General features: G+C 44.4%; 1 protein-coding gene across 2 annotated transcripts in view; it reads right to left on the bottom strand.

The window, feature by feature from the left end:
• ZNF830 (zinc finger protein 830) overlaps positions 1-25,795 on the bottom strand; it is an 89,070-nt gene that overhangs the window by 45,933 nt on the left and 17,342 nt on the right. For both annotated transcript variants that reach the window (XR_015868743.1, XM_088442369.1), the window contains exons 5-6: positions 14,092-14,315; positions 8,781-8,862 (exon numbers count right to left, since the gene is read on the bottom strand). Coding sequence is in view for 1 of the 2 variants with exons in the window: in XM_088442369.1 (XP_088298495.1) it covers positions 8,781-8,862; positions 14,092-14,315 (306 nt within the window). In the remaining variant the exon portion in view is untranslated. The remainder of the gene's footprint in view (positions 1-8,780; positions 8,863-14,091; positions 14,316-25,795) is intronic.

Below are 25,795 nucleotides of genomic sequence, written 5' to 3'. Positions count from 1 at the left end.
CAAAGATGGCTGCCGGAGACCTCAGAGGGGGAGTGGTCGCAGGAGGAAACAGCTCAGCGTCGCCAGTACACATGAGAAAAGGCGCGCTGAGCTGATGGGAGGAGCCGCTAAACAGGGAAGGCTCTCTCCCCTGGCTAGTGATTAACCCCTGGGACGCCGGTTCCCGCTTACCGGCAGTTTGTCCCTGGTGGTCCAGCGGTCTGGCGGGGTATGCCTGAGAGGGGGAGCCCACCGTCACTTACTAGCGCCTCCGGTCTATGCCCAGAGACCGGAGCAAAGGACTGCATGTGCATACCCGCGGGTCACCGCAAGCAGCGACCTGCGGCTTACCTCCTCCCCGATGCGTCTGGCAGCAGTCCAGGGAGAGCCCAGAGCCTGTGCTAGTGCAGGCTCTAGGATCCCGCCGCGATCCCCAGATCAGTACTGGCGGCGCCAGCGGGGTTTGAGGAGCGGCAGCATAGACGTCCAACGGTCAGCGAGTGCTGTAAGGGAGTTATTGGGGTCACTCTAATAAGGTGAGAGTTCGGTCCTGCAAGCTATTTTCACTGCGAATTGCATTTGCAATCAAATTCCAATCTCACATTCCATTCTCCCTGCAAATTCACATTTTCTGTGTCGCCCTCCTGAGCAGGTATGGAAAATCTTTATTTTACTGTATAAGTGTCAGGACACAGTGCAGTAAATGTAGTACACTCATCCCAATGAATAATTATTTGGATGGGTTTAATTACCATCGTTTGGCCAGTAAAGACGTGTCAGTTTTCAGGTGAATTTCTCTAAAAAGCTCAATAATTGGTTACGTGATGTGGGACAGGTATGTGGAGGTCTTTTGATGAGAGGGGGATTTTTGAACTTTCAGATGAGAGGTTTATTTTCGACTGTGTTCAGTTCTGGAGGCCATATCTCCAGAAGGATATTAATACAGTACATTAGAGACTGTACAAAGAAGGGAAACTAAAAGGTCTACACCACAAAATGTACCAGGAAAGACTAATAGATCTTAATATGTATAGTTTGGAGTAGAGAAGGGCAAGGGGGACATGATAGAAACGTTCAAATATATAAAGGGTTTTAACAAGGTAAAGGAAGGAGACATTCTTCAAAGAAAGAGAAATATTAGAACAAGAGGACATGTTATGAAACTGGAAGGTGGTAGGTTCAGGGGAAATTTGAGGAAAAATTACTTCACAGAAAGTGGAATTAGCCTCCCATCAGAGGTGGTAAAGGCTAAGACAGTAGAGCAATTTAAACATGCATGGGATAGACATAAGGATATCCTTCAGAAGAAGTAAGGATCAATAAGGGTTGAGGTGACAATATGTTTAAAATGTGGAAGACTAGATGGGCCAAGTGGTTCTTCTCTGCCGTCAAATTCTATGTTTCTATGTTTATTCCAACTTTTTAAAACCTTGCATTAAAATACTGAAAAATATTTTTCTGTACCCCAAAATTCTTTAAAGACTTTAATCTGCAGAAAAATATTTCCTGGCTATTATGTTTTTCACTATTGAAAAAAAAAAAAAAAAAAAATATGTAAAAGTCAGTCATTTAACCTCCAATAATTTGCTTATGGCTAACTAGTTGGGATACCCAGTATTGCCCGGGTTGAAGACTGGACCCTGAAGTAAACCTGCAGTCTTTATTTGTTTACATTCTCCTCACCTATAAACCCATTCCATTAATCCGGGAGAAACCCCACTGTTTGCTACCATGCATGCAAACAGTGGAGTAACTACCATGGGTGCAGCTACTATGGTAACCAAGCTGCCTCTGTGGTCCGCCACTCCCCCTGTACCCAGTCACGCACACAAGGTTGGCCGGCCCAGTCAGAGCAGTCAAAGGGGCCCGGGTATCAGCTCTGTTGATTGGTGCCGTCCGCCACCTAATTACAACCTATTGTACCAGCAGGCAGGTATGGAAAGACAGCACCACCGGTCGCGAGGCAATCAGACCTCTCAGACCGACAGCCAATCAGCAGTGGCGCCTCCGGACTGGCTGCCGGTCTGCGAGCTCCGATTGGCTTGCAACCTGCGGCAAATTCAAATTGCGCCGGCACTGTCTGTCGCTGCCTGCCAGTGCGCCAGCTGTAATTAGCTGGAGGCCCGGCACTAAATCCACACCTGCTGGTTGTTAATGGCACAGAGGGAGAGGTGAGAGGCTGCTGGAGGGACACGGGGATGTGAGGGGGCATAATGTGTAAGGGGCACTACTATTGTGTCGAATAGTGTATTATATAGGGCACTACTACTATGTAGCATAATCTTTAAAGGGCATTACTGTGTGGTATAATGTGGAAGGGGAATTACTGTGTGGCATAATGTATAAGGGGCACTACTACGGCTTGGCATAATGTGTATAAGGAGTACTACTGTGTGGCATAACATGAATGGGCTCTGTGTGGGGGCAAATGTATGTTTGTTTGTTTTTTAACCTTGGGGGGGCATTTTAAGATCTTGCTATATGGCCCACAGAGTTCTAGTTACGCCCTTGCATGCAAACATAGAGGGCTGACTAATATATATGGTCACTTTAAAAAGGATTAACTCTGGATTTAATATGAACTTGCATGAGTCAAATTTTGAAACTTGCTCAGCCTCTGAGGTTGAAAGGATACTTTTGTAGCGGTCATACAGGTTTTGGCAGACTGCCAGGCAAAAACTTAATGCTGGTCAAACTACACCACCATGACAAATTTGGTGGAGCTAGGTCTAAATATCTTGCCGTGCATGAAGGACAAACGACCTTCCATATGATCATGCCATCTCAGTTCCCACTTTTTTAGGGTTCAGAATGATTTCCCCACTTTTTCATGACCTTCACCCAGGTCACATTTTGTACAAAAATCACATAGCCCCAACGCAAGTTTTGCGAATTTGTAATTGGCTCTCGTATATCTCAGATGCGCGTGATCGTGGGGTATATGCAAGTTTGATGATGCAAGTTCACGTTCACAAACTCACACCTAATTGGATTGACCCACTGAGCTGGGAGAGGGGTTCAGACAATGAGCTGGGAGGGGGCAGTGAAAAAGCTAGGCGGGTCAGGGAAAATGCTGGGAAGAAGGTAAGTGAAAGAGCTGGGTGGGGATCAGGGAGGGAATCCGTGTGTGCTGTGAGGGGGCCAGTAAGGGAGGACAGTGAGTGCTGTAAAATGGGCATTAAGGGGTTCAGTGTGTGCTAGGAGGGGAGTCAGTGTTTGTTCTGTGAGGGGTCAGTGAATGCCAGACGGGGGCTTTGAGGGAGTCAGTGAGGGGTTATGTTTGTGCTCTGAGGAGAGGCAGTAAGTGCTTTGAGGGAGACCATGTATGCCATTAGGAGGGAGGGGGGGGTGTGATGTTAGGGGGACAGTGAGTGAGTTGGGGGGAGGGTCGGTGGGGGAATCAGTGTGTCCTGTGAGGAGGCAAGTAAGGGGTGGGGGACAGTGAGTGTTGTGGGATGGGCATTAAGGTGTTCAGTGTGTGCTGTGAGGTGGGTCAGTGAGTGCTTGTCAGAGTGCCAGTGAATGTCGAGGGAGACAGTGAGGGGGGAGGAGTATGTGCTCTGAGGAGGTCAGTGTGTGCCGTGAGGTAGGACAGTGAGTGAACTGGGAGGAGGGCATTTTGTGCAGTGATGGATTCAGTGAGCAAGCAGTGAGGAAGGCTGCTGTGAGGGATCAATGAGAGATGTAAGGGTGGGGGGGGGGGGGGGGGAGTCAGTGTAATATGAAAGGAACTGGCAGTCAGTGCACTATGAAAAGGGGCAATTAGAAGGATATGGAATTAGAGGGCAATGAGAGCTATGGAGGGGACAATAAAATACTGTAGATATGGGCATTGAGTAATATATGTAAGGGCATTGAGAGATATTGAGGGAGGGAGCAACGAGAGAAATCCATACATACTAATCAGTATGTTGGCTGGCAGTTGCATATTCAGGGGGAGAGATCTAAATTATTTGGTACTTTTTAAATGCCAGACATGCTTAGAACACCTCCTGGAAGCTGCAGTAAGTTGTCAAGGCTGCAAATGCAAGTAGGATGTAATTTGCCATGGCTTTGTTTACTGCATGTACTTTTAGTTGTAGGTTTATTATAGCAGGACTGCTTTTAGCAGGATAGTCCCGATTTTTGAGCACTGTTGCACCATCACATTACGCAGTCTGTAGTGTCCTGCAAGGGGAAAAGCACTCATCATTGCTGCGTAAGTAAGTGAATATATGCCATGCGCATGCAGCATCTAAACAGTGAGGGGTGAGTCTAGGGCAGCCCAGTAGCCACACATCCTATTTGGGCATCCATACAAATGTGCCTACTTCATCCTCCCAGATTTTGGAAAGTATGCTTTATACCCTCCTTCCCCATTCATGACGCCCCCCTTCCCTATTCATGGTGCCCCCTGACCTTCTCATTTTTACTTGGATCCGTCACTGGCACAGAAAACGATAAAATTATAATTTTGCACATCACTGCTACTCAAATAATGTGTTGCTCTCATTTTTGTGCAGTATGTTGTTGTTTACCAATTTTTCTAGTGATAGCTCCGTATAGCCAAGACGTGGAATAGCCCTACACGAGTTCTTGATTTTAAAATGAAGATGTATAAAAATAAAGCACAAATATAGTCTGGCCCAAGAAAAAAGGCCTTGATTTCAGGCAGACCGTACATTTTTGGGGTTTAATACTGTAGAACATTCAGTGAAACTGCTTTTTATAAATTTTTTATATAGCAATAATGATTGCTAGCAACTTAGACCATACTGACCTACTTTTCATTTCTCCCGGAGAGGTGATACAGCCGACTGCTGAAGGGGCAGAGCCAGGCACTTCTCATCGTTCCCTATTTATAGACATGTTAATTGCAGGTCTATGAACAGGGGGCAATTCTTACTAAATTGCGGCATTATGCTCTCTGTCTCACCCCCTTTCACTATTAAATGGGCTGGTAATGGAGGGCCTACTATGCTTCTGAGAGTCTAAAAATGATGGAGTCTCCCACACATCCTGGGAGAGTAGATCAGTATGACTTAAGTTGTGTACACACCAAAACAATGTGCTGACCTGGTAATGCGATGTAACGATATATCGCATCACTGTAGACAATGCATGAAGCACTGTACGACTACGTAATATAACGTTACATGTTCAATGTATCTACAACGTCCTATCTGATGTGCTGCACATGGGGGTACACACTATACGATTGTCATTGCAAGCCATCGTGGATCGCAAGACTGGTCAAAATACTGTATAATGTATACTACGGTTTAGACCAGGGGTAGGTAATATGTTTGTTTTTGGGTGCAATACAGAGGTGTCCTCACTCATTATTTCTGCAGTCATGAAACAGCCCCTCTCTGCGCGCCAGCTCCCATGCTACTCTGCTAGCGCAGGGCGTCTTTTTTGCCGAAAATGCATTTTAGTCACAATGCGACATGACTAGGTGTTGATTAATTTGATATGATTGATTTAATATACAAGGCAAGCTTTTTTCCATGCCACATTTCATTGTGTTTTGTATACAATATACAAGTGTTGCGTATTGAGGCTAGATGTGCGAGGACACATCTGTATAAAGGTTAACAGATTTAAAAAGCACCAATCCCTCCCAGATCACTCCTACCACTTACTGGAAGACCTATTAAATGAAACATATTCCTTTTAACCTTCTCCAAACATGCACAACCAACTACACAATGTCAAGTGTGCACACCTTGATGCAGTCACTGCATCACAATATATTTGGCCAAAATTACTCAGTTTCGGTCTCTGCGGGATTTCGTGGGACCACAGAATATGGCTCCTCATATAAAGAAGTGGTGGAGGGAGGCAGGGACAAATATTTGAATGCATGATAGTATAGCGCAGCAGTAGCTCAACCCCATGGATTGTCTGAGTGACTAAGCTTGGGTCAGGAAACATTTCACCCGAATTGTCCAGAGCGGCGAGTGCCACCCTAAAAAGCTCCTCGTAACACCATAGTTTGCCGACCCCTTAGGTCCATAGTTTTATTCTGCATGAAGCAAAAGGAGTTATACTGCAATGCAAAGATCACTCTAGTTTTTGAAGATGCTTTCAGAAACGTTCCCTCAAAAAATAAATTAGCAAAAGTCTTGTACTGCAAATGACTTAAAGAAAAAAAATATGTGGTCTACCAGATCTATCGAAATGATCTGTATACTGCCAAACATACAGTATCGCAATTCCTCATTCCAAACTGGCTACTAAACCCAGAAGCTTTAATACATTTTGATTTCTTCTAAACCCTACCAAACCAAGCCCTCAGACTACAATCAATGCCCCAGATGTTGCTTCCTACTTTAAGGACAAGATTAGCAAAATCCTATGTGAAACTGTATTCACTTATCAGAAAAACCATCTGCTCAATTCATTTCCTGCACCCTTTTTCACCTTTGCATTTGATTCCATTCCAAAAAGAAAGATAAATTAACATACTCTCTTCTATTCCTACTGTATAATCTGTCCACTATCACTTGGCCCATATCTAAACTCTGCAGTCTCGCTCTCAAATTCTGACCAAAACGCTCTCTAGATAACCATCCCATCTCTGAACTCCCATTTTCCTCCAAGCTCATCTAGAAGCTTGCCTACATTCACATCACATGCTTTCTGCCTTTATATAACCTATTCAACACTTTTTAATAAGACTTTTGTTCCTAACACTCCGCAGACTAAGGGTAGTCATCAAGTTGATCACTGCTAAATTTAAAGGCCATTCATTATTCATTTCTAACTCTCCTGGATCTGTATGCTGCATTCAAAATTGTTGGCCACACACTTCTTTTACAAACTCTGCATTCACCTTAGTACTCAGTCCTGAGTTTCATCATATTTATAAAATCTCACTGTGTTAATTTATCTTGATCCATTTTCCTCTCTCTAACAAAAGTAATTTGGAGTACCACAAGGCTCAATCCAAGGCACTTTTCCAGCTCTACCACTTTGTTTGTAAAACATATAAGCTCCTTAGATTTAATTATCACCACTAAGGGCCATATCCAATTAGATGTGAAAATACAGTGTTTTTGCAAAAAAAAAGGGGTTTTTTTTTGTTTTTTTTACACACAAAATGCACAATCGTACAATCCTATTGCTGAACTTTTCACACATACGAATTCTCCATAGACTAATAACCGGCAAAAAGTTTTCACCATCTCAGAGCTGATGAAGTTGTGCAAAATCCCTATTTTGGACTAAAAATGTGGGGACTTGGTTCAGAACCCTTTGGACAGCCCCCTAATGACAAATTAGGCAAAAATAAAAAAAATTATTTTGCTTTATTTGACCAATAATGACATCATTTTTGGAGTGAAAAAATGTAAAAAAAAAGTGTTGGTCTGGTATTTTGGGGGTTCTATGGATGGGAGACGTTTTAAACATTGCCAGGTGTATTTTTATTTTTTATTTTAAATACTTGAACCCATTTTATTGTCACCAATTTAACTGCAGCATTTATTTTGGCAAAAAAAACAATTTCTATCATTTTTTAGGGATGTGCAGGTTCGGATAGGTTCGAGTTTGCACGTGGAGTTCGGATTTTTCCCTCCAAAAAAACGGAACTCAGAAAGAGGCAAAACGTCATCTTACATGGACGAACATCATCATTCCTGGTCTTTTGTCCAGGAATGATGATGTTCGTCCATGTAAGATGACGTTTTGCCTCGTTCTGAGTTCCGTTTTTTTGGAGGGAAAAATCCGAACTCCACGTGCAAACTCGAACCTATCCGAGCCTGCACATCCCTATCATTTTTACACTATTACACAAAAACTGTCCATTTGACACAATTTAAGAACCCAAAATAATTTTATTAGGTTCACTAATACACTTCTGAAAGTACAGACATATTTTCCCAAAATCTGCTGTACTTTTCGCAGGTTTCACCACGGATCGTTTTCGGACAAATGCCGCATCGCGTCTTTTGTAATAGGATGGTAATGAAGAAATACGATAGACAAAACTGGATCTAATGAGTGTATAATTTAAAGTCTGTGCAGTGGTTTATGTGAGTTACATGCACAAAAGAAAGGTTTGCTAGTTGTATGTAAAAAGGAAGCGCGCATAGACAAAAGAAGCAAACCTTTTGCACCAAAAGCCCCGAAGTTCACAGACATTAACTTTTCGCTTTATCGTGTCTAGTTGGATGATGTCCAAATATATCTTTTTACTACATATAACTTACTGTTTTGACTCGTTACTGAATGTTTTCTACAATTTCATCTCAGATGTCCTCTCAGCACCATAATAATATTCACACTAGTCAACAGAAATTAACTAGCAATTCAATTGGCAAGTGTCAAGTGTATAATAAACCGTACCCCCCAACCGGTATCCAAAGCCTGTTACATACAACTAACAAATTTATTTTGTGCATGTAACTCACACAAACCACCACACAGACTTTAAATGATACACTCATTAGATCCAGTCCTGTCTATACAATTTCTTCATTACTGGTCTTCCCCTATCCAAAATTTTAATCCTATAATCTGTTTTGAACACAGTGGTTAGACAAATTTTAGCTGTTAATGATTGTTGTGTTAAAAATATATAGGCAATGTGCAAATAAGAAAACAGGTGAATTTATAAACATCTAGCATGAACTATTTTACACAAATTTTAAGATAGTCACTAAAACCTAGGCAAGCAGTACAATGTCATACACCATTATTATCTTGTAGAATTCATTCAACTATATTTACCTTAAAGTTTCTAATAGTACGTGCTTCCATGCATATGTATAATCTACAAACGATATCAAGTTTTAGTTTACAATTTTGACACTTACTTTTCCACAGGTTTTTCTTGTAAATCGGCCTTTAAAATTGACCCAGAATGAGAAACAACAGATGTTTTATGGTCACAAAAATCTAAGGAAAACAAAGTTAGAATGGGTTAAAAAGTGTACTAAAAACAGGCATTCTGCACTATGGCCCTGATTCAGAGCCGGACGCTCTGACCAGAGCGCTCGCTCTGAATCAGGGCCCACCTCCATAAATATGGAGCGTCCTCCTGGACGCTCGTATAGCTGTGGGTCACCACCCACAGCATATACGAGCGTGCAGGATGATGGTCGTGATGGTCTTGACCATCGCGACCATCGCGACTGCGAGCAGAAGCCCGCAGTTGAGTTTTTCAACCGCAAGGCCAGGAGTGATTTTGGCTCTATCAGAGCCAAAATCACTCCCACTGACATCACTAGTGATGTCAGTGGAGCCGGCTTCTGACGGTAGGCGTTCCATTGGGAACGCCTCCGTCTGGCAGGCACGCCCCCGACACGCCCACCAAAGGGGGCGTGCTGTCAATCAACATCGACAGCACGCCCCCTTTGATCAGACACTACGAGCGAAGGAAAGTCCTTCGCTCGTCGCGTCTCGCGCATGCGCACGACGGAGCTCCCTCCGTCGTGTGCATGCGCAGTGCAGACCTTCGACCCACTTACGAGCGGACAGCCGCTCGCGAGTGGGTCTGAATCAGGGCCTATGCTAATAGGGGTTTATCAGTGCAGAACATGACATGGTAGATTACACTGGTATCTGTGCACAAATTGTAAAGCTCTAATTTAGTGCCTTACCAAAGCTTCCCAAAAAGAAAGTACAATAAGCATTGTGTCCTTGTACTGACATGAACACTGACAACAATGTTTGAAATGCAGATATGAGATCTGTTCATAGGAGTAGCTATGCTACCTACACAAAGGCTTATGTTTCTTGGACAGAGTACTGAACAACATGGCCAATTAGATTAGATTTGGATGTTCAATGACAATGTCTGCTTGTCCAGCTGCAGAATAATTTTGGAAATATTATTAGGATTTGTTTACAGTGGCAGATTCAGAGGTTTGGTTGGGGGTGTTTTTATTGGTCTTTTTTTCTTAACATGTAGCCAGGCCACTGTCTGTGCTAGATCAAGTGTAATCAGAAAAGCTCCACCTCTCTTTGCTAGCACTGCTCCTCTGCAGGCTTTGAAAAGCATGTTTATTACATCACACTGCGTGCCCCACAGTAGGAGTCCAAAGGACAGCAGGTATGTTTGCGCGTGCCTTGAGGGGGCAGTGAGTGGAGGCACGAGTGAGTGAGCTGGGCCGTGTGACGAGGTCAATTTGTGCTGTAAGGGTGGGGGGGGTCAGTGTATTGGATATCGCCTATCTCGGATGCGTGCATTCGTGCGGTGTATGCGAGTTTGATGATACAATTTCACTTTCACATACTTGCACCTAATTAGATTGATATCACAGACAGTGTTGGGAGGTGGGCTCAGCGAGAGTTTGGAAGGGGTGGGGGGTGAAACAGTGAAAGACCTGAGAAGGGGGTGTCAGCGAAAGAGCTGGGAAGGGTGGGAAGGGGTCAGTGAAAGAGCTGGGAAGGGGTCAATGAGTACTTGTGAAAGTCAGTGAATGCCAGAGGGGGGCTCCAAGGGGATCAGTGTGTGCTGTGAAGGGGCAGTGAGTGAGCAAAGAAGTCTCTTCTATAATAGGGCATTGAGTGAAATGAGAGAGGGCCAGTATGTGCTGTGAGGGATTCAGTGAGTGCTGGAAAGAAAGCAGTGAGTGTTGTGAGGGGGATCAGTAAGTGAGCTGGGAAATGAGCACTGTGCAGTGATGGAGTCAGTGACTGAGCTGTGAGAAGTGCTGTGAGGGGGATCAGTAAGTGAGCTGGGAAATGAGCACTGTGCAGTGATGGAGTCAGTGACTGAGCTGTGAGAAGTGCTGTGAGGGGGATCAGTAAGTGAGCTGGGAAATGAGCACTGTGCAGTGATGGAGTCAGTGACTGAGCTGTGAGAAGTGCTGTGAGGGGGATCAGTAAGTGAGCTGGGAAATGAGCACTGTGCAGTGATGGAGTCAGTGACAGAGCTGTGAGAAGTGCTGTGAGGGGGATCAGTAAGTGAGCTGGGAAATGGGCACTGTGCAGTGATGGAGTCAGTGACAGAGCTGTGAGAAGTGCTGTGAGGGGGGGGGGGGGGGGGGAGTTAGATTCTGAAAAGAACTGTCAGTAAGACAGCTATGGAGGGGGCAAACAGAAGGATCTAAAATTAGGGGGCAATGAGACAGCTATGGAGGGGGCAGCCCGATGGGGAGGGAGACGGCAGAGAGAGCGCTATGGAGGGGGCAATAAAATAGATATGGGTAGTTAGAAACATATATGAAAGGCCAGTGAGATACTGAGAGAGAGGTCAATGAGAGAAACCTATGCATACTTATCATTAGGTTTGGATGGAAGTTGCAGATTTAGTGGGAGGAACCTAAATTATTTGGCACTTTGTAAATGCAGGTATTTATTACCAAACATCCAAAAGGAAAGAAAGATAGTCATATGTGGTGCACATTAATTAAACAAGAGTATTACAACATAGCTTTTAATGTCATGTGTATTAAAACCACACCAATAAAAAAAAATAAAAAAAAATCAGACAAAATATAGAAATACGTGTTTTTTGATAAACATGATACTAAAAGCTATGTTTTAATACTCTATATTTAGTTAATGTGCACCACATCTTTTTAATTCCTTTTTGATTTTTGTATATTTACATCTGTCAGTGGTAGCAACCCCCACCCTATATGGCAATTCAAGAAAAAGCATTGTGACAAATATCATTCAAATATTCGATACATGGGGTATAATATTAACTTGTAGTAGCATAGGCTGCTTCAGCGGGGCACCGCACCCTGCCTTATTTCTAAAGGGCAGAAAGCACCCTGCCCTCCAGCGCATTTTGCTAAACTAGGTCTAATATTTTAAACATAGTTCATTGTGATACCAATTGATTACAATTGGGACTTACACCTCGCTACTCAAGCATTTGGAGGAATCCCACTATTGCAGCAGACACCACCCCATAGAGGTACTCCTTCTCCTGACAATCGCTCTCTCATCGGGTCCTGCGCTGACTACCTGCAAAGCTCTAAAGAGTATCAGGGAGAACGCCGGTTAACATCTCTATACGGACAGCAGAGGTGATTCAACTTTTTTGTGGTTTGTATATGCCGCTTGTCTGACCCCTATTTCTCTACTTGTTCACTGCTATTGAGCACACAGAGTGGGGATCCGACTACGACAGTACAACTCTTTCTTTCACTGTATTTATACAATACCCTAGAGATAACAACAAGAACAACAACATATTGTCTCACTTATTTTCAGTGTGACATCACTTTATGGTATATAGGGTATTGAGCATAATATTATGTTGGATCGATCCTGATGACAGGGAATTTGATTATACACCTCAAACCTACATATACTGCACGATCTGCGGTGTGGTGTGTCTGCATTATCTATTTTTTTTGAGACCGGTTGACTGAATGCAAAAAGTTATCACATATGATAAAGTGCTAAAATAAATCTCATTACAGATGATATTATTAAATGACCTGTTTCTTATGCATAATGAATGACCTATGATCATTTATGGATTAGTACATTGTCTTATAAATATATTTCCAATGAAATGCCATTCTATGATATGTATTCTGTAAAAGTAAAAATGGTTATGTAATTTGATATGCTGGATCAAGCCTCAAGCTGGCCACACATCTAAAGATTATCTGTCCAACTAGCCAACTAGTTGATTGGTTGGAATGAAAATCTGGTAAGGTATGAAAGCAAATGACAATCAGCAATTTGCTCCCAAACGCTGGAAAATGGACAAAAACTGTTGTTTGTTAAATGTTTGATCTAAACAATTTGTTCAAACTTGTCTGACGACCATTTTCATCTGTTTTCTGGCATTTAGGAGCAAACTGCTGATCATCATTTACTCCCATACGTTACCAGATTTTCATTCCAACCAATCAGCTAGTTGGCTGGTTGGACAGATAACCTTTAGATGTGTGGCCAGCTTAAGGATATAGGACCTCACATACAAACGGAGGAGATTTAGCTATATCTGCCAAATTCTACGGATTCATAGAAATCTGTGAGATAACTATATTTGCTTTGATATTTTTCACCAGATTGGGAACTTGTTTCTATAGCCCAAATAATTACCATGTGAATATAATTATTGACAACCAGTATTTATAAAGAGTTAGTCAATAACCATATGGTTTTGTGTATTTTGTACAACTTTTTGATTTGCCAAGAAATGGCCAATCTTATGACTTGTTGAGTAAAGAGATATATAGATTCTACAGGCCTTAGTCACCGGGTGTGTTTTATACATTTCATATATTAAAAGTTAGGTTTTACCTATCTTCAGACAATGTCTACATTATGTTTTTGAAGTTTGTGCCCCACACAGGGTGTTTCTTTCTTGATACTCCTGCAGACTTTTCTCTTAGGCTCATGGTAGGAGTATACCTTTGACATGTGTTGATATTACCGTTAACCAACACAAACTATTGATACATATTTCATTGTGTGTGACCGATTCTGAGTTGGGAGTAATGCAAAAAAAAAAAAAAAGGAAAAAAAGGATTTAGATTTGGGTGTGTCCTAACTCAAATCTAAATTGCAGTTAAAAAATGAAGCTGTCCAGTATTTCTTGACTGCATGCAAAAATGTAATTACCCTGCAAGAAAAAAAAATAGTATTTGCAACCCTTGCATTGCAACACAAATTGTCCAAGTGAAAGTTACTTGCTTGTTTGCATTCATCCCAAATCAGACTCCGTCCAAATGTGTTTTTTTTACACCAATTAAGACATAACCTTTACTATATTCCTTAAAAAACAATGTGTCTTATTATTTGTTTATATTTGCTTTAAACACAAATCTTTCTGATAGACTACACCGGCTATATTGTTCCTAGCATCTTACCACAATAGTATTTATATAATGTATATGACATAAGTTTTACACACAATTTCACAGCCACACTTTACCATTTGCACCATAAGTCCTATTTTCCTTACTTTTGGCATTTTAATTACTCTACCCACTAAAGGGGTATTCTTGGCAGAGGCATACAGTGAGGCTTGGCATTCTTTGATTTAGCCTAATCTAAACGGCACTAAGGGCATCATTTAGAGTTGGGATCAAGTTCAGTGAAATGTTGCAGACCTGCAACTGGGCAAAGCATGTCGATATGAAAGGGTTACAAATGCAAAGGTAAATACTGCATCTAGATAACACTTCAGTCAGTATGAATACACTATACCTGCTGGGAGACTGCTGTCACATGCTGAAGGTGGAGGCAGTGGCATTTCTGTGGATTTCAGTGTAGAAGAAGAAAGGTCTGCTGACACCATTTCCCCATCTTCATCCCCTTCTCCAACATCATCATCATCATACAACCCTGACAACAAGTGAAGGCTCTGAGGATTCACTGTACTTGCTTTAAGAGATGGCTGGACAGTGTTTTCAAAAAAACCAGCTTGAAGTCTGAAAACAACAACATTTTAGTGAAATGGTAGAATATGCCTGAAACAGTAATTTGTTAAGAATGCAGTAACTCATTGCAGCCAATCAAACATTTGCTTAGGTTGCCTAACCACACTAGATACATCAATAATTTTGTTAGTGAATTGCCCCAGTTACGAATTTATACACCAATTTGCCTAGAAGAAAATGGAGATTACTAGGTAAAGTACCCGGCATCGCCGGGTTTAAATCTTCAAGTTATTAAGTTTTATTATGTGAGGTCATTCATATCCATCCGGTGGAATTCCCAGAACATGCTCCCTGTTTTATTTACACTTTTATTTCATGTAGAGGTTATGTAAATATAATTTTGAGTTTTACTTTGCCCAGAAAACCTTTTAATTCTTAGGTGAATTGAAGCAGCTACTCTGAGTGTAGAACAGATGAGCCTCAGACTGAAGAGCAACAATGTTCCACGATGGGCAGATTACAGATTACTGGAATAGTAAAAGACTAATGGCTAAATTGTATGATTAATTATCTAACAAAGCATATACATTTACTTAGTGATAATAAAAATACACTACATTCTGTAAAATGACAGTTAGGAGCTGATTGTCTCTCCAAGACATCTAGCACTAAATCAAGTTTCAATACAATGACAACAATTTACCTAGGCATTACAGACTTCACAATTCTTACTAAATACCTACCTATTGCCTGAGGGAACCCCATCCATTTTCCATTACTTAGGTGAGTTCAGATGTCAACTTGATCAACCAAAAGGAAGGTCTAGCGAGTGCCAATATGCATAAAGCAGACTAAGAAAATCAGCGCTGAAGATTAGTCTGTAATAGGAAGTAACAGTATAATGGAAAGTGAAGAATCATACATGTTGGATCACGTAAGAATGAAGTGTACAGTAAACTTGTACAATGATCATGTACTGAACAAATTACTGTGACCATCTTATCAAACATGGGTGTAACTACCACAGGTGCAAGGGGTGCAGCTGCTATGGGGCCCAGAGCTGAGGTGGGTACATGTGTTACATACATGTTTCAATCATTGGGTGGTACATAGGGGCCCTTAAAAGTTTTGCTATGGGGCCTTTAAATACCTAGTTACACCCCTGTTTTCAAGTGCAGCCTTACTGTAATATTATGAAAAGGACGCACATTCTGGAACACTTGTTGTTAATGATAACTTCCTCTCCACCAACATTACTTATTAGGGGATCATTTCTACAGTCCACCCATGTTACTGGGAGATTGTAGAATGAAAGGCTGCAGTTGAAAGATGGCCCAGTAATTTGTCCAGTAAAGTTCAGCCTTTTATTCCACACAGTCATTTCGTCATCAAATTTTACGGTACACTTTATTCATACCGATGTGTCCTCATACATCTAGCCTCCTTGCGCGTTAAACAGCCATTCTAGCCGCGCCATGCCGTATAGTGACTCGGTAGCAACAAACATCTTTTCATGCAACTTTTTATCTTCAAATGAGTCTTATTCACATAGCGATGCAACTAGGACGCACAAGCAGCTTCTGCTGATTAAAATTATATGCTGCATGCCTATATTCTATGTGCAACTGTGGGTGTATATGCATGCAAGCAGCTACGTTATGTTACAGTGACACAGCCGCTGAGACTAACGTAGCATTTTGCGTGCAGATACACCCACAGACGAACATAGAATATAGGCATGCCGTATATCATTTTAATAAGCAGAAGCTGCTTGTGCGTTCCATCCACATCGCTGTGTGAATAAGACACATTTGAAGGCAAAAAGGTTGCAAAAAAAAAAAAAAAAGACGCTCAGCGCTACAGTCACACGGAGCTCATGAGTTATGTGTAGCGCGACTTGTAGTGCACAGAGGATAGATGTATGTGGACACATCTGTAGGTGATCCACATGTACAATTCTCTCACTGGTGATCGCTGCTCTTGAAACTTATTTGCTGCTACGGACAGTGTGTCTTGTGCTACCTATATCTATCTATCTGCTGGCTGGAGAGGATAATATCCAACGACAAATTCTATAGAAAGGATCCGGTTTCAGTAAAAAGTCAATTCTAAAGCAGACAAAAATGAGAGATATGGTAAGAACTTACCCTTGTTATCTTTCTTTCTTCGAAGTCCATAGGGTTGACGTTGGGGTATAGGTTGGAAACCAAATCCGGGCACCACGCAGTTAAAAAGTTTTCAGCTCCCAGGATGCACTGGGTACACTCTCCCTATAACCCCGCCCCCAAGCCAGAGGCACCTCAGTTTGTAAGTAGCCAAAGGCAGGAGGAGGAAAGAAAGAGAGAGAAGACTGGAACATTCAAGAACCATACTCACAGATAAGGAGACGGGAAACCGGTGAACAGTAACACAGCCCATATGAAGCCAGGTGCATGGCCCATGGAGAAAGCAGCTCAGGGACGCCAGACCTTAGGCTGGAAAGGCGCGCTGAGCCGAGGGGAGGAGCCGCTGAACAGGAAAGGCTGCCTCCCCTGGCCGGCTATTAACCCCCGGCTCCCGCTACCGATCGTTAAGTCCCTGGTGGTCTAGTAGACACGCGGGGTATGGGGGGGGAGGGGCCCCATCACCACTGCCATCGCCTCTGGTCTGTCCCCAGAGACCAGAGGTAAAAGATGTGCGGATCACCGCAAGCGGTGATCTGTGACCTTACCTGTTCCCCATTGATCCGGCAGCAGTCCTGGGATCCCACAGAGCCCAGCTAGCACAGACTCTGGGGTCCCGCCGAGATCCCCAGATCTGTACTTACGTCGCGGCGCCAGCGGGGTGACGGAGCGGCAGCTTGGACATCTAATGGACAGTCCGAAGCTGCCGCTCTGAAGGAGTCTAAGAGTAAATAAAAAAAACAAACAGTCAACTCATAAAATAAAGTTTAGGGGCTTCTAATCAGCCCCCCTGCGCAAACGGTGACCGACTCCAGCCGGGCACCAACTTAAACTGAGGTGCCTCTGGCTTGGGGGCGGGGTTTTAGGGAGAGTGGACTCAGTGCATCCTTGGAGCTGAAAGCTTTAACTGCGAGGTGCCCGGATTTGGTTCCCAACCTATACCCTAACGTCAACCCTGTGGACCCTGAAGAAGAAATATATAATGGCTGCAGTAACCGTGCACTGATGTCTGTTGATGGTATACTTTCTTAGTGCGCTCTACCTTACTAGAAGGGACTGCTGGGTGTACAAGTGTAGCAGCTGCCAGAACCACTGATAATTTTAAGGCCGCCCATGCTAGTGAGCAAACACCTATACAGAAAAGTATAAAACACTGGTTTGAAGCACACCACAACCAGGTGGAGCCAAAGATTTGAATAATATAGACTATCACCGAATTCATAAAATCACAAAATAAAGTAAAGTAGTGCAAATGATAAAAGTCTTTTAATTTCATAAATGTCTAAATTCCACAATCCACCACGCTAGCTAATGCGATAATCTATTTTCCACTACTGTGGCCTTTACATAGGAGAATAAATGGAAATAGTAGGATTCCACTTTCAGTGCCAAAGACACTCATGTGTCGAAACGCTTTGAGAGGCACATACTGTATTATGCAACTGCTGGCTACTTTCCTGTCTGCTGGGTTGCTTGGAGTTCCAGTTATCAGGATTTGGACCCTTGTCTATCCATGCTGTTTTAACACTTATTTCTGGTTTAGTACCCAGTGTTTTATTTTTATGGATTGCAAAGTCTTCAATTTTTTATATCAGTTTTTAGTTGTGCAAAATAAAAAAATCTTTTAAGTTGAAAGGTAATGTACTAGATTTATTTATTTTTTCTTTATGCATTTATGTTTCATATGGAACCTGCTACCCCACCATGAGAAAGTTCCAATTAAAAAACAATTACTGAGAAAAATACTTTTCAAATTGATAAAAAGCAGTTTGTGACAGGTTTACACACCCCAGTCACTTTTTTTATCTGTGCAGCCAATATCATTATTAATATTTTACATCCTTGGGTTCTACACATATTGGCCTCTCTATTTCATATATTGGAGTTTCATTCACAAGAAAAATTATTTTCCTATATTCAGAACACACTAAATGAAAAAAACAAAAATATTTATGAATAAATGCAGCGCCAGTAAAGTATTATACCAAATACAAAAAATAGTGAATATTTATTGCTTGCTGACCTTTCACTGGGATGCGGTCAGACCACCGACCGCTGGGATTCCGGCAGTCACGATGACGATCCCGGAATCCCCACACTTGTCAGAATACCGGCGCCGGCATCCCGACAGTACTGGGGCAGGCAATAAGCGGCCCTCCAGATGTTGTTGAACTACAATTCCCAGCATTACTTGCAACAGTTTTAGCATTGCCAAATAGGAAAACTGTGTCAAGGCATGCCGGGATGTGTAGTTCTATAACAGAGGGAGGCAGATTATTGCCCACCCGTAAGTTAGGGGTTAGCTTTAAGCTGCGGGGAGGGAGGGGTTTAGGTTTACTTACCTGGGGGCATCGGAATTCTAACCTGGTTGGGATTTTTTTCATATATATATATATATATATATATATTTCTGATATGCGCCGAGCTTCGGAAAACAAACCTTTCCGCAGATTGGACCTGATGAGTAACGCCATCCTCCCTGATGACATTCCCCTTCCATCTCTCCTGCGTTTTCAATCCATGCGGAATGCAACAGCGCGGCTCATCTTTCTCTCCCTCTGCTCTATAGTCACCACACCTCTTGCAAATCTCAAGCTGCTTACTCACAAAAATAAAATAAAAAAATAATAATCTCTTAAAACTTTCTCTTTCATATACCGTATCTTGATACCCCAGGCAGATGGACAAGGCTGTACAACACCTAAATCCATAAACAGCTGTGATCTGGCTCTTGTCAGTCCTTACATGGCATTTAAATCCTCCTTCATGAAATGTACCCTGCATTGATTCCATCATCCAGCAATTGAATAATTTAACAAAGTAAACTTTAGAAAATGTAGAAAGCACCATTAATTAGGTGGTTATTTAGAATGGGTACACTTAAGTTTTTTGGGATGAGTTCAGGCTCCATGACATTCATCTAAAAGCTATTCCATGAGTTTACCATGTATGTACTAGGCCTCAGAGCTGCTTCAATACTCTATACACACAGATAAAGTTTTGTGATACATGCAACTCCACAAAGAAGGAATCCAGGCTCTGTGTTTGTTATACAATGTAGCAAATAGCATCTTCAGAAGGCCCCGTTCCGGCTTGCAGTCCTGCTGGTCTGTTGCCGGGATGCACCTATAGTCTTGTGCCGGGTACACACTGGAGCGATGTAGTTCCGATTTGGCCATGTGACGTTGTCAGGTTTGATGTGCTGCACATCAAACCTGATTATATTGCATGCAGTGCCAGGCATATTAATGAATGACGGAACAAATTATTATTGCGCCCTTCATTAATCACTGCAGTGTGTACCGCAAAGGATGCGATGTGCAAGGTGTCCCTTATATACGATTGCTGGTCACACAAGTGTGTACCCCCCTTTAGTGTGACGGGGCATACACACTAGACGATAAAAGTGAAAGATAACGATATCGTTCAACAATATATCGTTCATATCATCCAGTATGTATGCACCAAACGACCAACTGTGGATCTTTTAAAATGTGTCAATGAGTAATGAATACACCTGTGTACCAGCCTGATGACCTGCAAAACGTGAACTGTGTGGGGTCCTGAGGACCGGGTTTGAGAACTACTGGTCTAGTGGGTATGAGCCTTAAGTCTCTAGCCCAGGAAAAAAAAAAAAAAAAAAACAGGTAATCCCACAGTTAGAATAGTGATAAAAAAAAAAAAAGAAGACTCTACACTAAAGAAATCTGACACCAGGTGAAAATATGAGATATGGTAAGAACTTACCCTTGTTATCTCTATTTCTACGAAGTCCATAGGGTTCCACAGGATACCTTGGGGTATAGGCGATGGCGGCAGACATCCAGGCACCACAGAGTTAAATTTTCAGCCTCCCAGGATGCACTGGGGTCCCTCTCCTATACCCCGTCCCCGAGCCTCAGGCCACTCAGTTTCGTAACATGCCATAGGCCGGAGCAGGAGCAAAAAAAGAGAGAGAAGAAAGTCTGGAACACACAAGAATCACATTCTCACCAGAAGGAGACGGAGAAACCGGTGACCAGATCAAAGCCCATCTGCAGTACAGGTGCGACAGGGCGGGAGTCCTGTGGAACCCTATGGACTTCGTAGAAATAGAGATAACAAGGGTAAGTTCTTACCATATCTCATATTTTCTACTTCAGGGTCCATAGGGTATCCACAGGATACCTTGGGGATGTCCCAAAGCAGTATCCTTTAAGGGTGGGGACGCTCCTGTGCTGTAAGGAGAATCCGCCGCCCGAAGGAAGCATCCTGAGAGGCGAAGGTATCAAAAACATAATACCTTACAAAAATATGGACAGATGACCACGTGGCTGCCAATCACCGCTGAAGCGCCACGTCGAGCTGCCCACGAAGGACCACAGACCTAGTGGAAGAGCTTTAAAAGAGGATGGAACAGGAAGACCTGTGAATCCATCCTGCCAAAGTTAGCGCAGTGGCAGGCCAACCTATTTTATGGAAACCAGAAAGGACAAAACCGAGAGTCTGATTTCTTAAATGGACTGGTACGGTCAACTTAAAGTCTTAGAGCCCGTACCACATCCAAAGAGGCCTCACCAGCAGAAAGGACTGGGGAAGTAAAGGCAGGTACTATAATTTCCTCATTGATGTGGAAACTAGACACCACCGCAGGTACAAAACCAGGGCAAGTGCGAAGCACTGCCCTGTTCCTAGGAAAGATGAGAAAGAGGGAGGTCTACATGACAGAGCCCCCCATTCTGAGATCCTACCGGCCAAATCAATGGCCAGAAGGAATACATTCCTAGCCATAAGCCACTTGAAGTCCACTGAGCCCAGTGGATCAAATGGCGGTCCTCAGAGAGCCCTAAAGACCACAGCCAAATCCCAAGGAGCCACAGGAGGAACAAAGGGATGCTGAATATAATGTATACCCTGCACAAAGGTGCGGACATCAGGAAGAGTAGCAATCCTACGATGAAACCAACAGGGCAGAAACCTGCACCTTCAGGTAAGCAAGGCGAAGACCGTTATCTAAGCCCACCTGTATGAAAGCCAACACTCTGGATATCCGGAATACCCGAGGAGCAGAGCCTGTAGGGCGACACAACTGAAAGAAAGTATGCCATACCTGATGGTAAATTCTTGCAGATAAAATCTTCCGAGCTCTTAGCATGGACATAGGCCCTGTTAACTATAGAGCTGGAAAAACTCCTAGACCTTAAGAGGGCAGTCTCCACCGCCACACCGGCAAGGACAGACAACCCAGGTCTGGGTATCAGCCAGGATCCTGAGACAACAGGTCTGGTCGTAGAGGTAACAGCTTCGGAGTGTTAACTGAAACACTCCAAAGATCTGAGTAATAGTGCCGTTTGGCCCACGCACGAGCTATCAGCAGGAGCACGCCACCTTCTTGCTATTACTGGAGGAAGGGATAACGGAGGGACGATGTACACAACTTAGAAGGTCCACTGGACCAACATATGTCTACCATAAGAGTCTCATCTCTGAAAGGCTCCACTTGTTCACCAGAAGATTGAACACCTCCTGATGAAGCGGACATTTCCCTGAATGCACGTCCTGACGGCTGGGAAAGCCTGCTTTCCATCTGAGGATTTCTGAATGAACACTGCCGATGACGGCAGGGATATAGTCTTCCACCCAAGCCAGAATTCGAGACACCACTGTTAGTGTCGCCTGACTTCGGGAACCACCTAGGTGGTTTACATAAGCCATCATGATGGCGTTGTCAGACCGTACCTGCACGGTATTTCCGTGGAGGACCTGTCCTGCATGCTGGAGAACCGTGAATACTGCTCAGCGTTCTCAGATGTTTATGGAAAGCGCAAAAACTACTGGAGTCCACCTGCCCTGGAACAAGTGTGGACCCGTCACTGCTTCCCAGCCACGGATACTGGCGTCCGTTGTCAGGAGGACCCGGTGCGCAATCCCAAAGGGGGTGCCCCTTGTTTAGGTAAGCTTTCCGCAGCCACCAGGCCAGAGAGAGACAAACCTCCAGGGAAAGCACTATTGACTTTATCCTATGGGGCAACCCATCCCATCCGGAGAGGATCAATTTTTCTAGAGTGACACTGGGTACTCTCCACCATGTCGAACAGCGACACCCTGGAACCCAGGAACCACATTGCCGAGTGAATAGACACTCGGCAACTCTGCAGGCAACTGCGTACCTTTGCCTGTAATGCAGAGATCTATTCCTCAATCACAAAGATCCTCAGATGTTGGGATATGGTGCATCCTCTGTGAAGAATCAGAGAGGACCATTTCCAGTGTATCAGTCAGCCCTAACGTAGCAACACAGATATTGTCCGTTGCAGATGGCACTGAAGTATCTCTGGAGACTCTGGTAACACCAGGAGGTCGCCCGGATTGAGAATGCAAGGTCCCCCTCCTGAACCAAGGAACCCTTAAGAATTTGTTGAAGGATTCGAGGTTGAGGATGTCCAGGTAAGACCCATTGGGTTTCCGTACCAGAAAGAGGATGGAGTAATACCTCGTTCCCCTTTGGGGCAACGGAATAGGTACTATAACTCCTGCTTGTAGCATAGAGTGTAAAACCCTCAAAAATTACAGGGCCTTGTCTTGAATTGACAGAAGACCTGTAATGAAAAACCGTCTGAGAGGCTTTCACCGGGAGGAGAGGACATACATTCAAGAAAATACTTCTCTTACCCCAGTGTCCGTGGAGGTCAGACACCAGCACTGGGCGAACTGGAGAAGCCGGCCTCCAACTCTGGGGTCCCCCGAGAGAAGGCCCGTCCCGTGAGGCTGAAGGCTTATAGTCCAACTTGGGAGTAGGAAGTCTTGTAATCCAAGCCTGTTCTTATGGCTGAGCAGATTTCCTGGCTACTGACTGTCTTGGAAAGCTATATTTTAGACTTACCCTGGCCTCACAGGGCTGAAAAGACAAAACCCCAGACCCCGATGGGACTGTAGCCAATGGCAGACAGGCAGACGTAGCTGCTGCCTGCGGGGCCACAATTGTGTCCAGATGAGGGCCAAACAGGACCTGTCCCGTAAAAGGCAAAGCATTCCAAATGGAATCTGCGTCCGCTTTCCAAGAGCGCAACCACAGGGAGCGGCGAGCCGCTACTGCTGCCGAGGAGATTCTGGAAAGGAGTAGGCTATATGTAAGACTGTCTCATTATGAACGTGGTTAAGTCTCTGAGAATTTGCCACTATCCACCTGCTCTGCTGGAGAGTCAGTGTGCAGAGATCCAGTTACCTACCCAGCGCTCCATGGCTCTGGACCCCCAGCACACGGCCATAGCCGGCCTGGAAGCCCCTCCAGCAAGGGAATAATTGGATTTTAGATATATTTGCACCTTGCAATGTGTAACCTCCTTCAAGGAGGACCTGGAGGGCATGGGCCACGTAACACTCCTCACTAGGCGTGTAACATGAGAATCTACCCGTAAAGGTAACTCCCATTCGGAAAAATAATTATCCGCAAAGGGGTATGCAAAAAGGCCAACCGTTTTTGAGGCTGGAACCGCTTACCCGGATTTTCCACGCCTCCTCTAAATGATCCACCCGACCAGATAGAGGAATTACAGTGGCAACACCCTTATCCTTAAAGAAGGCATAGTTGGATTTAGCCATGGGGGATATGTAATAACCAAAGCCGCACGGACTGCCCGTATAAGGCCAGGTATATAGACTTTAGACCCAGACTACGCCTCCTTTGCACTAAGGAGCTCGTGTCTGAAAAAGTCAATAATGTCACCGTCATCAGACGTCATGTCCTTACCCGTCTGAGACCCGAAAGGCCGTTTAGCAGGCCGAAATGGTGACTCCCCCTGCAAAACGTCCATCAGGTGCTATACCATTTGGACAATAAATTCACCCACACAGGCTCCTGCGAGACCTGGGGGGGCGAAAAACAGGATACACTGGGGTACCATCAACTGCCCAGGGACCCCTGCATGTGATGAGACCACCACTCGCTGCGATAACCCCTATGGGGAAACGCAGGGAGCGTTGCCCACAAGAGCTGTAAGCATCTTAGCCAGCCGAGGGCGGTCCCTTTTTGTGCAGGCACAGTGACAGAAATGGGGCGTGATATATAATACAACATGCCCTCCATAAACCCTCAGCGTCTACATATCCCTCCGCTAACTGCACATGATATCAGTACATTATAGCTGGAAGAGGATATCCTCGTTCACTTTCAGACATGAGGATTGTGAACGGAGCGTATGTGACCTCCCACACAGAAAAACCACGTTTACTGTGAGGTAATAAACACCCTGCAACACCGCACCGCAAGGGCTGTAGCAGAAGAACAGGGATAGGAAAAAAGGCTGAGTGTCAGAAATGAAAGTACAGGCAAACAGCGCTAGCATTTAAGTCACATACAATGCACAGATAACATCCTGCATTACAAGCACTGCGATCAACTACACAGACCAGAGCCTGGTAGGAAACAGTGCTGCATACACTGACCTTATTGAAGGAGAGGTATGCGGGGGACCCGGACCGCAATGGCACCTTTAACAGCTTCCAGCAGCGTTCCATTCCCAGCACATGTAGTGAGAAAATGGCCACCGAGGAGCAGAGAGGAGGCGGGCCCGGGGGAGGAGCGCTGACACAGCCCGCTCAGACCGCTGTGGAATGGCACTGTGCAGCGGGGGAGACGCCGGCTGTGAGACAGGGAAGGCGTTCTCCCCTGGCCTGCTATTAACCCCTGGGACGCCGCACTGTACCGCACATGCTGCGGTCCGCTGTCCCTGGTGGTCTAGTGGAAGGCGCAGGATCAGTACCTGGCCCCACGCGCAGCCGGTCCCCAGGGAGCCCCCTGCCTGGGGACCAAAAAGGACTGTTACCGGCGGGTGCCCACCGCGGGACCCCGCCGCTTACCTTGTTCCCCATGCATCCGGCCACAGTCCAGGTAGCCGGGGTCACCGCTAGCTGTGACCCCAGCTACCAACCAGCATCCCCGGATCGGTACCGGCGTTCTGGTACCGGCGGGGTGTAGGAGTGACAGCATGGACGTCAATACTGACTGTCCTATGCTGGAGCACTCTAGTTGTGCAGCCACAGCTGCGAAGAAATCTTCAGGGGCCTTGAAAAGACCCCCCTCTGTACGGTGCGACTGGTCCGGCCAGGCACCGAAGAAAACTGAGTGGCCTGAGGCTCGGGGGCGGGGTATAGGAGAGGGACCCCAGTGCATCCTGGGAGGCTGAAAATTTAACTCTGTGGTGCCTGGATGTCTGCCGCCATCGCCTATACCCCAAGGTATCCTGTGGATACCCTATGGACCCTGAAGTAGAAATAGGAATTCTACTATATACCTTCATTTTCCTGCTACTACAAAGCTGATAATGTATTAACTCATTCGTGTAGGGTTGCAATGGAGTATAGTAGGAAAAATAATTAGCAAAACCTGCA

The sequence above is a fragment of the Taudactylus pleione genome, unplaced genomic scaffold, assembly GCF_031769625.1.
Source record: "Taudactylus pleione unplaced genomic scaffold, aTauple2 ptg000309l, whole genome shotgun sequence".
Lineage (NCBI taxonomy): Eukaryota > Metazoa > Chordata > Amphibia > Anura > Myobatrachidae > Taudactylus > Taudactylus pleione.
The sequence above is the reverse complement of the archived record's forward strand: the minus strand, read 5'-3'. Positions and strand labels throughout refer to the sequence as shown.